Genomic DNA, 15,334 nt, shown 5'->3' with positions numbered 1-15,334 from the left:
GCCTTCTCCTTCCTGTATCTAACAACTTACCACCCTCTGATATTACGGAGTTATGAGTTATTGTTGCATGGATACTACTAGCTTTTGCTAATTTTCTTTTTCTTTTTGCACTATGGAAGGTCCTGCGTGAGTTCAGATCTTGCTTCCACTGAAGGTAAGTCATTTTTTCCCCCATAACTTGTTTCGGAAAGATTTTAAGGTTTTTACGGGAGAATTGATGGTTGAACATAGACATTCAAGACGTTTTGCACGTATTTTCTCACATGTACATCAAGTAAATGTGAGGCTCATGAACTACTATAGACTCTCTACGCAAGTGTTTAAAGTAATTGATTAAGCATGGCTAGCTTTAGTGGAATTATCAGCATTGCTATAGTATCAGTTTGACCAATTGCCGATTGCTTGGCTGGAACTTCCAGTTGGTTACAGCAGCAGTGAAAGCGTTGCAGTTTTGTTTGCGGCTGATGAATCATACGGGGACTCTGTTTTTAGTGTCATTGTGTCATTTTGACTTACTGCTACCAAAAGCACACATTATATTTTGGTTCTTAAAAGGGTGTCACCAAATGTCCACCAAAAACTGACTGGAGGACTCGTAACTCACAGACACTTCCACAGTTAGTAAATGAATTGTCTTCAGTTTTTGGATGGGCTGAGCTGATGAGATCATGGTGATGTAAAAAGCACCCAGTTAGGTTTATGATACTTGCAGGTCTTCATTATCGGACAGGCACTGTTATCTGCCATTCTGTTTATATAGTTGCCAATGAAAACAACATGATTGACATGATTATCTGGAGCTTCACAGTTGCAGCTGACCACAAATGAACAAAATGTGACTTTCCAGTGACTTTATATCAAAGCTTCAGGAATAGACACAAGGGTGGAGGCCGAATGACTCAAATCTCCCTCTTTAAGGTCTTTTTTTTTTTTTTTTTACAGGAAAACACAACATTTTGAAGTGGAGTTTATAGAGTCGTTACTGGTGCTCACAGTAGCATAACAGCACAGCGGCTGAGGGCAGAACCAGCTCATCTGCTTCTCATAAGCACACACTCAGCCGGGACGCTTTCTGTACAGACAGAATTAGAGGGAGCAGATCTCAGTGCAGCGGCGTCAGTCAAGGGGAATAGTTGTTTGGTGATGTCATGTCATATGTCTTGTAGAGAGAGTATGCGAGTGTGTGTGCAGCCATGCCTCTCACACCTGTCTGAGCTCTGCATAGTCTCCCCAATGACGCCAGTCACAGGTTTTGTGGTTTGCCTTTGCTCCCGGCTATAAAGCCAGATGGTGCTGTGGGTTTGTAATGATGAAGGTAAACATGATGATGGTGATCAGTGGATTTGAAATGCATTACACTTCCAAATGTGTTACCTAGAAAAGAGAGAGTCTTCTTTTATCGCAATAGATGGGCATTTAGTTGAACATCAGAGGAGTTTTGCATCTCAACAGTGAATTTGTTGTCTCATATTAGTAAAGTTGCGCAAAAAGACGACTACACAATTAAAACTTAAACTTAAATTAAAACCTATCACCATGATCACTGTAAATTGCATCTACTGTATATACTGTGTAAAAACAGAAAGCTCGAGGTGTAGCAACAGTAATGAAGGAGGGCAAGGCTTAGTGAAATGTAAATTATTTGTCTTCAAATGATTTACTCCACAAATAACGTTTTATGGGAAACCTGATTTTCAAGACTGTCAAAATGGTAGCAAATGAATTTCATGACATTTATTTATTGTAGTTCCAAATACGGGTCAAGCTCTAAAACCGCTAGATGCTACATTTCCCCTAATGCAGATGACATCAATATGACATCACCAGGGTTATTTTCTCAGACTTATCAAAGCTTCTCCAGAGCCTCCGAAGACATTATCTTCCTGTTTTAATAGGCTATGAGTATTATTCTCCATGACGAGTAAACTGACCTTTATGTATAAAATCAGTGGCGATCATATTTAACCCCTTAATGTTTCACCCTCCCTCAAGTAGCTTTAAGGTTTGAAAAATGTGTGTGACTATGTATTCTGTATTAGTTGCACCATTCCATCAGTTAGAAATATTCCTATATTTTGCATAATCTTGGACACATTTCCCCAACCTTCAGCCTAACATATTTGGTATTTTAGAAACTCTGATATCTTCGCTAGAATTTAAAATAAAGAATTGTAAGTTTGAGAAAAGTTTAGTTGATGTCTTCTTCCCCCTCTTCTCTCTCTTTTCTGAAGCTGATGAAGAGAAGCTAGATGAACGGGCCAAGCTGAGCGTAGCAGCCAAGCGCTCTCTCTTCAGGGTGAGCTTCAACTATCCTGTTTGCCCTCTCATTTCCACTGAGCACATGCTGGTTGCAGACACCAAGTACGGAGAAATGTGCTACCAATCAAGGACACAAACATTGACTCCGTCTGTCCTTTGTCCTCTGATTCCTGTGAGGATTTAGAGATGAAAACTTGGAAATACTCATGATTTGGTTTCAGCACAGGCATTCCACAGGAACAAGTATTTGAGTACACTTTACTCCGCTTCTGTGAAATTGGCCTCAAACATGTTGTGTAGTCTTAGTTGTTTAAGCTCAAGTCAGTAGAAACGTTCATTTACAAACAGCTTTGATACAATTACAAATAATGAACTCAATCATCTGTCTTTAATCACTGTTATGCAAATTCTTCAAACCATTACGGTAATTCATTCCAGCAGCCAATTCAGTCATCGCACCAACTGCTACTTTCTTTGCAAATATTCTCTTGTCAAAGCCAATGTTTCATCAGTCTGTCACTTGTAACCCAACCTCACAACAACCCATTGAACTTACCTACCTACTAGAGTTCAGGTGAAGTGGAACATACCTTTGAGCTATGATGTTTCTTCATGTTTACTCCAACATTTCTATCCAGGAACTGGAGAAGAGCCTTGATGGCGGAGCCCCTAAAGCGCGGTCCAGGAATGCAGCAGTGGACAGGAGACTAAGACGGACACAAGACCGATCCAGAACACAGCCAGTCACCACTGAGGAAGTAGTTATCGCTGCCACGTAAGTCTGGAAGTTACTTCGTTTAAAGCTGACGTTAAAGGAAAAGTTAGACTTTTTGAGTTAGATGAGAAGATCAATACCACTTTTAGGTCTGTGTGAAAGTAGATCCAAGAAAAGGGGTTAAGCTTAGCTCAGCATAAAAACTGAAGAATGGTACTCACTGCCCTTAGCCGTTGGTCGCCAAGAAATAATTACAGCATGCAACTCTACATAAAACCATGGACCATTTTGTGTACACATTAAAGCTGCAGTAGGTAATTGTTTTTATAAAAATATATTTTTTTGTCATATTTGCTGAAACCTTCCCTATATTTTTCAAAAACAGTGGGACATGAGACAGATAATCTGATAAAAAATAAGGTTTCTCGGGCTCATTTGGGCACTCCTGATGGTATTTGCAAGAATCCACCAGGCCTGAAGGAAAGCAACCAATCAGAGCCAAGAAAGATAGTTGATTGTTGGGTCTCATTCCCAGGGTGTCAAATACAGACGCTTTGGGACCCTGGGAATGAGACTAAACATTTAACTATCTTCAAGCCTCCAAACCAAAGCGTCTTTATATCTTTCTTTGCTCTGATTGGTTGTTTTTGTTCAGGCCTGGTGTACTCCAATACCATTAGGAGCACTAGAATAAATCAGAGGAACCAGATTTATTCACAGATTATCTGTTTTATGTACTATATTGGATATAGTGAAAGTTTCAGCAAATATGACAAGAAGTTATTTTCATAAGTAACCTACTGCATCTTTAAAAAAACAAAAACAAGATGCATCAGGTGACTCGGTGAGCTTTAGAGGTACTTGAGAGGGAGCCAGGCTGGTTGTTTCCCCTAGCTTTCAATCTTTATGCTAAACTAAGCTAACTTCTAGGGTAGTTAGATTCATATTTAGCACATGGGAGTGGTATCACTCTTCTAATCTAACGCTCAAGAAGAAAGTGAACGAGAGTGTGGCAAACTATTCATTAAATTAAGCACAACTAGAATGCTTTAAAGGGTCAGTTCACCTAAATTATTTATTATTTATAGAAAAATAGCAGTATTTCTAATATTGTCAACCTGATAGCTTATCCATGACATTTTCCGCTCTGGCCATGACTCCGAACTTCCATGAATATCTGAAATTAAATTTTGGTTTAAACATTCAGCCTTCTTTCTGCTTTATATTCCTCTCTCTTAGCCTCAGTTAATCATTTTCTTAATTACCTGGAAATCATCTGGTTCATTCCCTTCTGTCACCTGTGTGTTTTCTCTGTCACCTCTCTCTCTGTGACTTTGTCCCCGTCCTTGGCTACTGCAGCGTCCCCACTCACGTGCCACACACGGTGACTGTTCACACTGCTGTAGCACACGTACCCAGCCCCACCCTAGTTTGCAGCACTGTCCCGCCATACAGGTACATGGCACGAATATGAACGCTCGCACCGACCCACAGTGTGTGACTAACTGACTGATCTTTACTGAATGCTGCTCATTGACCACGACACAGCGTTCTTTCAGAGTGGTATTCTCACAAGTGGGTTTTACCCTACAGGATGTGAATGAGTGTGAGGTCCTAATGCACAGTGTTTGTTTTTTTGAGTTTTGGTGCCCTCCTGTGTGCTCGGAGGAAACTACATGATTGAATTCTTTAAGAAGACTACAGGGATTTTACTTAATATTATAGCTTTGTTTGTGGTGGGCATGACTCACTCACTGCTGCCTGCCATGTAGCATGCCACTTCCTAGCTTGCATGAGCCCCTCCCATGCTTACCAAAAGTCTCCCTTTCTCCTACCTCTTTTCCCCTCTGGCTGTCATCCTGCCCTCAGCCTGCAGGCAACCTCGCAGCAGAACGCCGCCGCCCGGGAGGCCCGGCATATGCAGGATACTCACGAGGTCCAGAGATCCAAGCCGGTGTCCACAGTCGAGGAAATAGACCAGAGCCACGGTCAGAGCCACATTCAGAGCCAGGGTCAGTACCAGTACCAGGATCAGGATCAGGGCCAGGGTCAGGAGGAGCCTGACCTCTGCACCCTTAGCCTAGCAGAAAAGATGGCGCTGTTCAACCGACTGGCTCAGCCTCCCACCAGGGTAACCCGCACCAGAGGGGACACGCGCCAGCGCAGGGCCAACGCTCGCTACCAGACACAGCCCATCACACTGGGAGATATGGAGCAGGTAGGGGAGGAACAGGATTGCAGTTTATCCTGTAGAATAACTTTTCTCATTCACGTATTTAATTTATTCTAGTCTTATTCTTATTCTATATATTATATATATATATTATTCTAGATATAACTGTTAAAAAAAAACCATATTTTTAGCTATAAGGTATCATTTTTATGCTGTATACACTTATATAAATATAATTTTAAAGGAATAGGCTGGTGTTTGTTCTGTGCACAAGCTGAAATGTAAAAACTAATGTTCTGTGGTTTTATGGAAGTGACATTCTGAATCTACTGTGTACCATGGGCAGTTACAATGATTGTCTGGAGTCTCATCACTGTGAGAATGCCAGGCTAAAAGCAGAGACTTCTGGGGGTAACCGCACCCGAGGAGAAATGATTTCTGCCTGTAAAAACTGTTGTTTTTACATTGTGTGCATGGAATAAACAAATGAGGTACTATGTGTTGATTAATAAGCTTTAGAGGTGTTGGTAGTATTAATATTCCCATTTAACTCTCAGCAAAAAAGAGAATAAGTGTATTTCTCCATGTGTTGAACATTGCAAGGAAATACTGTGGACTTTTCTCCACAGGCAAACATTTAGTGGGAAAAGAGGAAATCCCTCGTCCATAATGGACGGTCTGCATGTCTGTAGATGGGTAGATAAAAGTAGCCACGGTCAAATTACAATATGGAAAAACTAAATTGGAATAATAAGTAAAAATCAAGGCCATAAGATAGGTTAAAGGTCCAGTGAGTGACATTTAGGAGGATCTATTGTCAGAAATGGAAAATAAAATTCATATATGTTTATATAAGTTGTGTTTCTGTTACCTTAGAATGAGACGTTTTTATCTACAGAGGAAGTGGGTCCTCTTCTGCTGAGTCCGCCACCTTGAACCACCATGTTTCTACAGTAGCCCAGTACGGAAAATCCAAACACTGGCTGCAGATAGGGCCTTTAGGGGTTTTTTTTTGCGAGTTTCACAGCAATCATAGTTTCTCCTACACGCTTCGTTGACACAAGGTGTTTCAGTTGGTTGTAATATGCAGTCTCACCACTGGATCCAACTAAATCCTACACACTGGTCTTTTAAGATTTTAAGATTAAAATATGAAGCATATGAGAGTTTCAGTCAGGTACAGTATGACCCATTCCTGCTTTCAAAATAGAGAATACATGAACCATGCATTGTAGCATGTGCGTGTTTCTGCCCCAGGAGTCTTCAGACATAGATGAACAGGAACTATGTGACAGCCCCGTAGAGCACCTACAAGTAAGGTTCCTCTGAACAATCACCATGCATTTGCCTGAGACAGTGGAGGCTGACACAGCTGGAGCACTCTTCTCAGAAATGAGCATACGTTTCTGTGAACAACACGTGCTGTATGGCATTTCATTACTGGCCCGTATCCATGTTGTGTGATTTCACTATGAATGTACAGTGCATGGCAAGGCTTCTGGGTAAGCTGTGACTCATAGTCCTGCTGTGGTGTGTTGATGGGTGATGCTGCCGGCCGTATTTCAAGCAAGGCTGTGGGCTCGGAGGATGCCTCCGGGGTGAGAGGAGAGGAGAACAAAAGCGCCTCAGCAGCTATTTTTCATCAGCCCTTTCCAAACTGGCAACTGTGTCAGGGAGGGGATGCATGAGAGAGAAAACTCAAGCAAAAAGGAGTTAAACAACTTTGTTTATGTAAAAGATTTTGCAAGATTTTTCTCAGCAGTTTAGTGGTTTCCATGGATGTCTACTGTTGCTTCTCATTTAATCTGCAAAAATGTCAGGTTAGTTCACGTGTTTTTGATATGAAGTAATGGTTATAAATGTGGGAAGTGTGTCTATTGGCTACAGCTGGATGCATTGTGCGTTGGGGTGGGGGGTGGGGGGTGGGGGTTTGCTGGCATGGCTTTGTGATGTGGGCTGCAACTGACCGGCGAGATAGGCTGCCCTTTGATGCTCAGGAAGTGCAGTGAGTCAGCCAGGCGCTGATTAGTCAGCGTGATTCTCTCGATTTTGTGTGTGTGTGTGCAGTTTGCCCGACCCGTTTCTCAGCCTCTGTGACAAACTGACCCACTTCTTTCTTTGCCTATGTCTTCCTCCTTGTTGCACAGCTTCAGAATGGTACCGGCTCTCGGTTTCAACACCTCCCTACTTCATCATCCTCCTCCTCTGCTCTGAGAGCAGGAAGCACCGTCTCCACTGACCACGCCGGAGACATCCACATAACCAGAGCAGCACCCCGGGTCGAGCCCCTCCCTCCCTCCATCTCTGACCTGTCCCTGCCCCCTCGCCACACCGACGACCCGGCCTGGAGGTCCCAGGACTCCGTGGACCACCAGAGGTACCACATCGATGCCAGGGAAGAAGACAGAGCTGATCTTGGAGGAGGGAAGAGGAAGCTGCCCTCTCCCGAGGGATCGATCAGGCAGGCCGCTCTGCCCCAGCCCCAGACTGGAAGAGAGAGGAGGGGGGAGCAGGACGAGGAGGAGGCGGAGCAGCAGCGCCTGGACAGAGGGGGGGTGGCCGTGCAGAGCTCAGAGAAGCACATGTTCCAGGAGTGGCAGGAGGCGTATCTGAGGGAGGAAGGACAGTATCCAGACAGTCAGAGGAGCAGGGCCATCAGTGGAGGTAAGAGCAGCAGAGAGGATGTCTGAGCTTCTTACTCTCTGCCTCCTTTATATTGTAGAACTAGTGCCAACATTCTGTGGTAAGTAAGCGGGTGTTGGATGTTAGTTTTGGAAAAAAAATAGAAATAAAATGAAAACAGTGGTGGATAGATGGAGGAAGAAGGCTATAGATATTTAAAGTTTGACTGTAAGACTTAAATGAACACCAGCCAATTTCAGCATTGTCATAATCTTTTCATGTTAGCGTTTAGCATGTTAAAATCTGGATTTTGATGTATGTTATCCATCCAGGAGGACAAAGAATTTTGTGGTAAGCAAAGGAAGTGGTTGTACAATGTTAGCCTTCTTTAACGGAAGATATTAGCAAATATTAGCATGCTAAAGCACTAGAGACTAAAAGACAGTGAACAGTTTACCTGCAAAACATTACCATGTTAGCATTGTCATGGTACTGTCATGTTAGCATTTAGCACTTTTAAATCTGGTTTTTAATGTAATTTATCCACAAAAGAATACAAATATTTTTGTAAGTAAGAGGCTGTACAAGGTTGGCTTTCTTTTAACAGAAAGAAAGGATGCAAATTATCAAATGTCAGCATGCTAATACGTTAAACAAGATGGGGAACATGCTAAACATGACCATCATTATGGGCATGTTAGCATGCTGATATTAGCATTTATCATATAAAGCTAAGTTTTTTTTATGTGTTTTACACTATAAAGAAAAAGTCATATTTGTTAAGTGGTTGTGGTTTAACAGAACAAAATTGAAAGAAGACAGCGATGCCGGAGAGAAGAGTGAAGTAGGCTTTAAATATTTAAAGAGCAAACTGTAAGACTGAACAAAAACCGACGTCAACTTCAGTCCACAGTCAACAACCACACTTCCTGCCTGTGTGTTGTCTGTGAAAATGCTACATTCAGATTGCGGTTACGGGCTTCCTTTATGTCTGAGCAGCAGTAACTCCGAGCCAAACACTTTGATTGGCTCTGTCGGTGCAAAACTTCAGACGGCACAGGAATCAGTCAGATGATTGCTGTTGTTCAGTGGAGTGGGGCCGGAGCAGAGCAGTATGGATGCACACACAAAAAGCAGGCAGTAGAGCTTCAGTGTTTCTACAAAGCAGCGTGGGCTATTTGATTACAGCTGTGGCAGGGAGGTTTACAGCTGTGAAAAGCAGCGCAGATACCAGAGACTCTTGGTAAGCATGAAAGATGTTCACTCCCACGCCTTTTTGTGCTGCTTACTTTGCACTGTGAGAGTGATGACTGTACCTTTACGCAAAACCCTGTAGTCACGGGATTTGGGGATATTGAGTTATTTGGAAGGGTGTATGCTAAACAAGGAATGATTATCAGGGAGTTTGATAAATGGATCAATTTGCACAATGTATTTTAAATCCTGTTTCACACCTCTTTTTATTCACATAAGCCCTTCCTAAGCAGAAAACGATGCCATTTTAAATCTAATCCACCGTGGGAACCATGTTAACATTTCTGTAGTTGCCGTCACGTTATTGATTTTACTCACTCCTCTGTGTGTCTGCTCGTGCTCACAGAGCTGCTGGAGTCCACTGTGGTAACATCCAGAGCGGTATCTGGTCTGCCCCAGAGTGTGTGTCAGCCTCCAGCGGCAGACGCACACATAGACGGCAGCGGACCCACAGCAGGTCCGGTTCAGCTCGAGGACGGAGAAGAGCTGAGCGACATGATGACGGCCAGACACATGTCCATCAAAGAGAGGTGAGCCCCGGCTGCTCTTACTGATTTTTTTAAAGTTTGGAGAGTTGTTGTTTTCTTGTTTTCGTGCATCCAGAATGTTGTTTTCCTGCATGTACATTTGAATCTACATCTGCTTGGCCTAAAAAAATCTCCCTTTGCATCAGTTGGCCAGCAAATAAGGCCAACAAAGCTAAAGGCTGAGTGAAGGGAAGATTCCCTTTCATTCTCTGCTCAAAATGTGGGTTAGATGGAGACTGAGATAATAAGGACGAAACAGAGCAAGTTAGTGGGTTAGTAGTTGTTTTTCCATTTTCAACTACTTTCTTCTACTTTCCAACTTAAGTGTGGCCCTCAGGCCCATGCCCAATGGTTCCTACTGAAGATGTGCATCTTTAAAAACAGCATATAAACATATACAAATACGTGCATTTAAAATCAAATAGAATATCTTTCCTAAAACAGCTGGACAATGTAGTGTCTAGCAGATGTTAGCAGGAGGGAATAGTACATTTGACAGCTGCACATTTATACACATTTGATGTATGTGGGGTAAACTACAGTGTGTGTATGTTCATGGCAATGAAGAAACATAATAATGATACTAATAATTAGATACACATTTTTTTAATTAAAAACTTTAATTTTATCATGTATCTTTGACTTTTAACTGACACTCTATATTGGATTCCCAGACAAATGAAATGATTACATAATAGTCTAGTTATGTCATGTGTTAACAAGCAAACGATACGCTCTAGATTGATTGATGACATAATAGAATAGTACATGTAAGCTGGTGTTAAAGGATGTGTGTCGCCTGTTCCTGCCTGCTCCTTGTACTTTCTGTCCCATCTCACTCGCTCTTTCACCACCTCAGGACGTCTTTGAGTCATTTAGAAAGGGTTTTCTAGTGGAGGCGGGATCTGTATCCCAGATACAGCTTGCGACATCTATTCAGTGTTACTTTTATCCTGTTTTTTGGAGCCCCCCGGGGCAGAACAGGACGTCCCCTCACTGGGTCACAGAGGGGTGGTTGTGAGAGGGGGCAGAGGGCACTGCCAAACAGCCTGACCCCTCCATTATGGGTCTTGTCTGCTCCCCTGCTCAAGAGATGAGAGCTCAATAATTGAACCTCTGTTCTTGTCACACTATACTTCAGTTTGTGATCTTATAATCCTCCATCTGCTTTATACGGCACCCCGGTTTTTTATTTTCTGCATGTCCAGACCGTGATTTTGAGTTAGTATTTGTCATACAGTCCACTTCCCCGACTGTTTGGCCTACATTTTCTTCAGCAAAAATAAACTCCAGCATCTTATTGCTTTAACTCCATGTTTAAACCAAAGAGTGTCAAATACTCTTCCAGCTCCAGTTACACTGACTAACGTCTCTAAGTGATCTTTATGTTTAATTGTACTTTGGCTGTCACCAGTGGCTGCTGTGGCTAACTGTGGCTGTGTGTGTGTGCTATATTCACTGTAAACAGTCCCGTAGATGAGACTAAAGGGCACGTTTCCTTGTGGCTTCAGTGTTGTGACAGGTTGAGTTAAAAGCTCAGCTGAAGCAACACTGCAGTTTTAACAAGTGCTAACCTTGCAGTGACCTTGTGCAAAGGGCTGTCTGTCTTCTTTGTATTGGCTCTACACTAGTATCTTTCTGTGGTGATGGTATTGATGTGTCCCTCATTGCTCATTGGCTAAATCTTTGCAAAAGTCAAATTTTGAGTGATCTTAAAGGAACTGTTTGATATTTTGGGAAATATGCTTACTATGCACTATTTGGTGAGAGTTGGGTTAGTTAGATCCTGCAGTTGCTGCTGGTTGCATGACACCCACTGATGCCAAGACTCCAGGAAGTGACTGCGCCTGGGGAGAAAGAGTTGCAGCACTGAAGTTCCCATAAAATCCCAACATCTCGGTTATTGTAGGTTATTTAACCCCCTTCCAGACATACTTTCATGACATGGTTGGTACCAATGGATATGTTAGGTCATCTAGTTTGATATGATACTCGTATATTTACTCTAACCTTAAAATGGAGCCCACTACAGCTTCTGAAAGAGTGCAGAGTTGAAAAGGTAAGGATAATGGGATTACAATCAGATTTCAGGGGTGGCCACCCCACGCCCCTCCTCTGGACACACCCCTGCCACTATTATGAACTTTATGAATTTATTATAACTTTTTCTCTTCTTTTTCTGCTTTCTCTCGCCCCTCAGAGTGGCCTTGTTGAAGAAGAGCGGCGAGCAGGACTGGAGGAACAGGATCAATAAGAAGCAGGATGTGGCGAAGGTTGCCGTGGGTGAACAGCAGGCTCAGCTCTGGGAGGTGGAGCAAAGCTTCAAAACGAAGGTAACCACCTGACCTGCACACTCACTGCTGACTGTACACATCGACAGGCAGTCTGTCTATCGTGTCTGTTATATTATGTGTTTCACGCAGTCGTGACTGTACACGCCATTCACGTCATGTTTAAAAGATGGTAGCAAGTTCTACAGTGAACTACTTATCAGGAGCATCCGTATTGTGACTCTGATTTCAACTTCAAAAAACAAGTTCAAACACATGAACGCCTGCAGGGAGCTGCTTTTAACTGTCACTTCACCACTTAATGCCCATGAGACTTTAACGCAGCACTAATACAGTGGCAGTGACATGCCACTGAGGCTTCAGTAATTAGATTTGATCCACAGTGTCGCAATATGACAGCAAGCATTTCCTGTATCAGCCTCTGAAGTCTAAACAGAGTTCTTGGGATGTTTTTGATCATGTAACTCTGGAGTCATAGGAATGTCAGAGTGATGACAGCCATTAAATAACCAGTTTTGCAGTAGAAATCTGCAAATTGTACATGGTAACAATTTTGGATATCTATAAACAGAGAGGTTGTGTATGTCCATGTCTGTGTCTTTTGATCTCTTTGTGTCTTTCCTCCGTTCTGTCTCACACACAGCTGTTGCTTGTTTTTGACTGTAAGAGTTAATAAGCATTTATTTCAGTCATGGCAGTAGAATAGATGCTGTTGTACCTGGATCAGTCGCTCATTATTGTGCATGCCGTTTTAATTTCGTGCATAAGGAAGTGTATGGCTGCCAATATTAAAATGAAATTATTTAATTCAGTTGAAAAGTCATTTTTTTCATTTGTGCACACCTGATGAAGGACAATAGGAGTTCAATTATAATCTTGTAAAATCAAAATTTTCATTTTTCACTTTTATCTTAAAAAAAAAAAAACAGCCAAAATGAAAATCCAAATGAAGACTCAGTTGAAAAATAATTCTCAGTATTCTCCATTAGCATAACACTGCCATGGTGATGATGAAAATGAATGTGAAATGGTCTTTTCATTTTTATTTTCATTAGTGATAAGCTAAATTAAAGACATAACTCAAATGCAAAAATCCTGTTTGCAATTTCTTTCAAGTTCATGTTTAATGTTGTATGTAATTAGAAAATATCCATTTCTCGTTTAATTTAATTTCATTGCCATTATCTGCATACAGTTAGGACTGGGTGATATTGCTTATGAATAATATCTTGATGTTTTTAGGCTGTGTTGTGATATACAATACATATTTCGATATACACATATTCTTTAGAATATGTATTGCTGTAGATTTAACTATCAAACAATATAGTAGTTAATGAGCTTACCATAAACATCTACTGCGGTGAAATGCAATATAGCCATTAATGCAGCGGTAATATTAATCTACAAGAATCAGATATAATAGTTGAACACTATCATGTAACCTTTTACTGCAGAATTTTACTGCCCCAATTTTTCACAATAATGCTTAGGAGTACACAAGAAATCTTTATTATTGTAATTGAATTTTGATAGTAGTTCTGCATTTTCAAGATGAAATTGGATTTTACTTTTGTCATACATCCATCCATGCACAAATTGAAAATTAAATTTGAATTTGAATTTGAAGTAATTTGATTAGAATTTTTGCAACCACAGACTTCCATACATAAGCTTAGTTTGTCTATAGAATATCTGATGTATGCTTGTTATAGTTATTTTGATTAGAGATGATCAAGGTCGCATTAAGCTCAATTTGAAAGCCTAATTTTGCTGGATATTGAGATGTGAATTTTTTTACTCAGAAAGTAATTACTTTGTGTGCACTGTTCGACTAACTGTCAAGAGTCAGTGACCGTAATGACTAACTGTCCTGTGTACTGTAGCCTCTGTCTCGCCTGGTTTCAACCTTTCTTTCCACTGAACTGCATGTTACATGAAACCTTTCATTTTTCTGTTTGCCTTTGTCTCTGTTTGCATGTCCTTTACGTTTCTTAAAAAAAAATAAACCTCATTTCATCCTCTGCATGTTGAGTGGGTTTCTGTGTCGGCTACCTCTGTTTGTTTTTAAAGGGAGGGTTAGGGTTGGACGGTACCTCTCTGTTTAGACATATTCACAACAGCTACCATCCACAGCAGCAGGGCTGTTTTTGTTTCCAGCTGCTTATCAGGGTTTGTTCAGCTCAGCTCCACAGCTCTGCCTCTACATATTCTGGTTTAAGGTTTTCAGTTCATTTAAGGTCAGGAAGAGTTTGGCTTTTGATGCTCTGATGCCGCTGCAAATAATCTGTTACGCTAAAGGATGGCCTTTTCCAAATGTTTTCTACGTGATGTTTAAATCAGATCAAGACATTTTTTAATCAGTTTCCAGTGATAGTTAACTCGAGGTCAAGGGGAAGTTGTTCATCTTGTTTTTATCCTCTCATTCACCAGGACCAGTGGACACAATTCAGTCAATTTCCTGTTTTAGTTCAAAGAAGAGCAACACTAAGGACTAAACTAAAGATCAGGCAGATCCAAATTTGAGCAAATGTCAACAGTAGAGCAAATAAAGACTCCCATTGTTCCAACCCAGGACATGGTTTTTGATGAAAGTGCCATTCTTTTTTAGGGCTGCAAATTACGATTACAACACTTTCTTCATTTATTAGTTGTTTGGTCCATAAAATGTCAGAAAATGACGAAACATTTGTATCACTGTTGATCCAAAGCCCACAAATGCCTTGTTTCATCCACAACCAAAATATATTATCATAAAGGACTAAAGGAACCAGAAAATATTCACATTTATTAATGATCAAAATAGTTGGTGATTAATGAGTATGTAGCAACTTAAAGGGCCTTAAAATGAAAATAACAGTTCAGAGAGTCCAAATGTTGGATATATAGGTAGTTGATCGTGTGTTTTGGCCATGATATTATTTCCCGGGACAAGAGAGCCTTCAGAAAATATGTCCCTTCTCTCCTGCGGCTGCTTGTCTGTAGGATGATGAAGTACTGATGATGATCGATGAGTTCGCTGTGTCCGACCAGCTGTGGGTAAGGCCAGCATGCGCGGCCAGAATCACACACACACACACACACACACACACACACACACACACACACACACACACACACACACACAGACAGACACACACTGCGGTGGTATTTATCAAGCACATTTAAATTGGATTGGATTAGTCATCTAAATTCTACATCCTTAACTCCATTTCCTGGCTGCTAACACACTGTCTTGATAAATACATCCTGGATGTAACACACATTCAAACATCTGTTTGTGTTTGTGTGTGTACATGTGGTGGTATTGGTGATGGTGGTGTGTGTGGGTATACCTTTTTACAGTTCTGGTGATGGTGTTGTACTGTGCTTCACTAATTCAACCTCTGGTTTCAGAGTTATGACTGTGTCGAGGATTTCTCTCACACACTGTGGTGTTTAAAGTTTCACATTTGGTTTCGGAAATATAATCTTTATTTGCCTCTAATCAGCA

At 41.3% G+C, this 15,334-nt stretch overlaps 1 protein-coding gene across 1 annotated transcript in view; it reads left to right on the top strand.

Annotated features, from left to right (window-relative positions):
• Positions 1 to 15,334, top strand: part of svila (supervillin a) — a 54,332-nt gene that overhangs the window by 18,126 nt on the left and 20,872 nt on the right. The window contains 9 exon segments of the mRNA XM_051411327.1: positions 120 to 154; positions 2,232 to 2,296; positions 2,898 to 3,034; positions 4,844 to 5,192; positions 6,405 to 6,461; positions 7,295 to 7,811; positions 9,370 to 9,553; positions 11,751 to 11,883; positions 14,827 to 14,880. Coding sequence (XP_051267287.1) covers positions 120 to 154; positions 2,232 to 2,296; positions 2,898 to 3,034; positions 4,844 to 5,192; positions 6,405 to 6,461; positions 7,295 to 7,811; positions 9,370 to 9,553; positions 11,751 to 11,883; positions 14,827 to 14,880 — 1,531 coding nt within the window.

This window comes from Dicentrarchus labrax, unplaced genomic scaffold (assembly GCF_905237075.1).
Source record: "Dicentrarchus labrax unplaced genomic scaffold, dlabrax2021, whole genome shotgun sequence".
Lineage (NCBI taxonomy): Eukaryota > Metazoa > Chordata > Actinopteri > Moronidae > Dicentrarchus > Dicentrarchus labrax.
The sequence above is the reverse complement of the archived record's forward strand: the minus strand, read 5'-3'. Positions and strand labels throughout refer to the sequence as shown.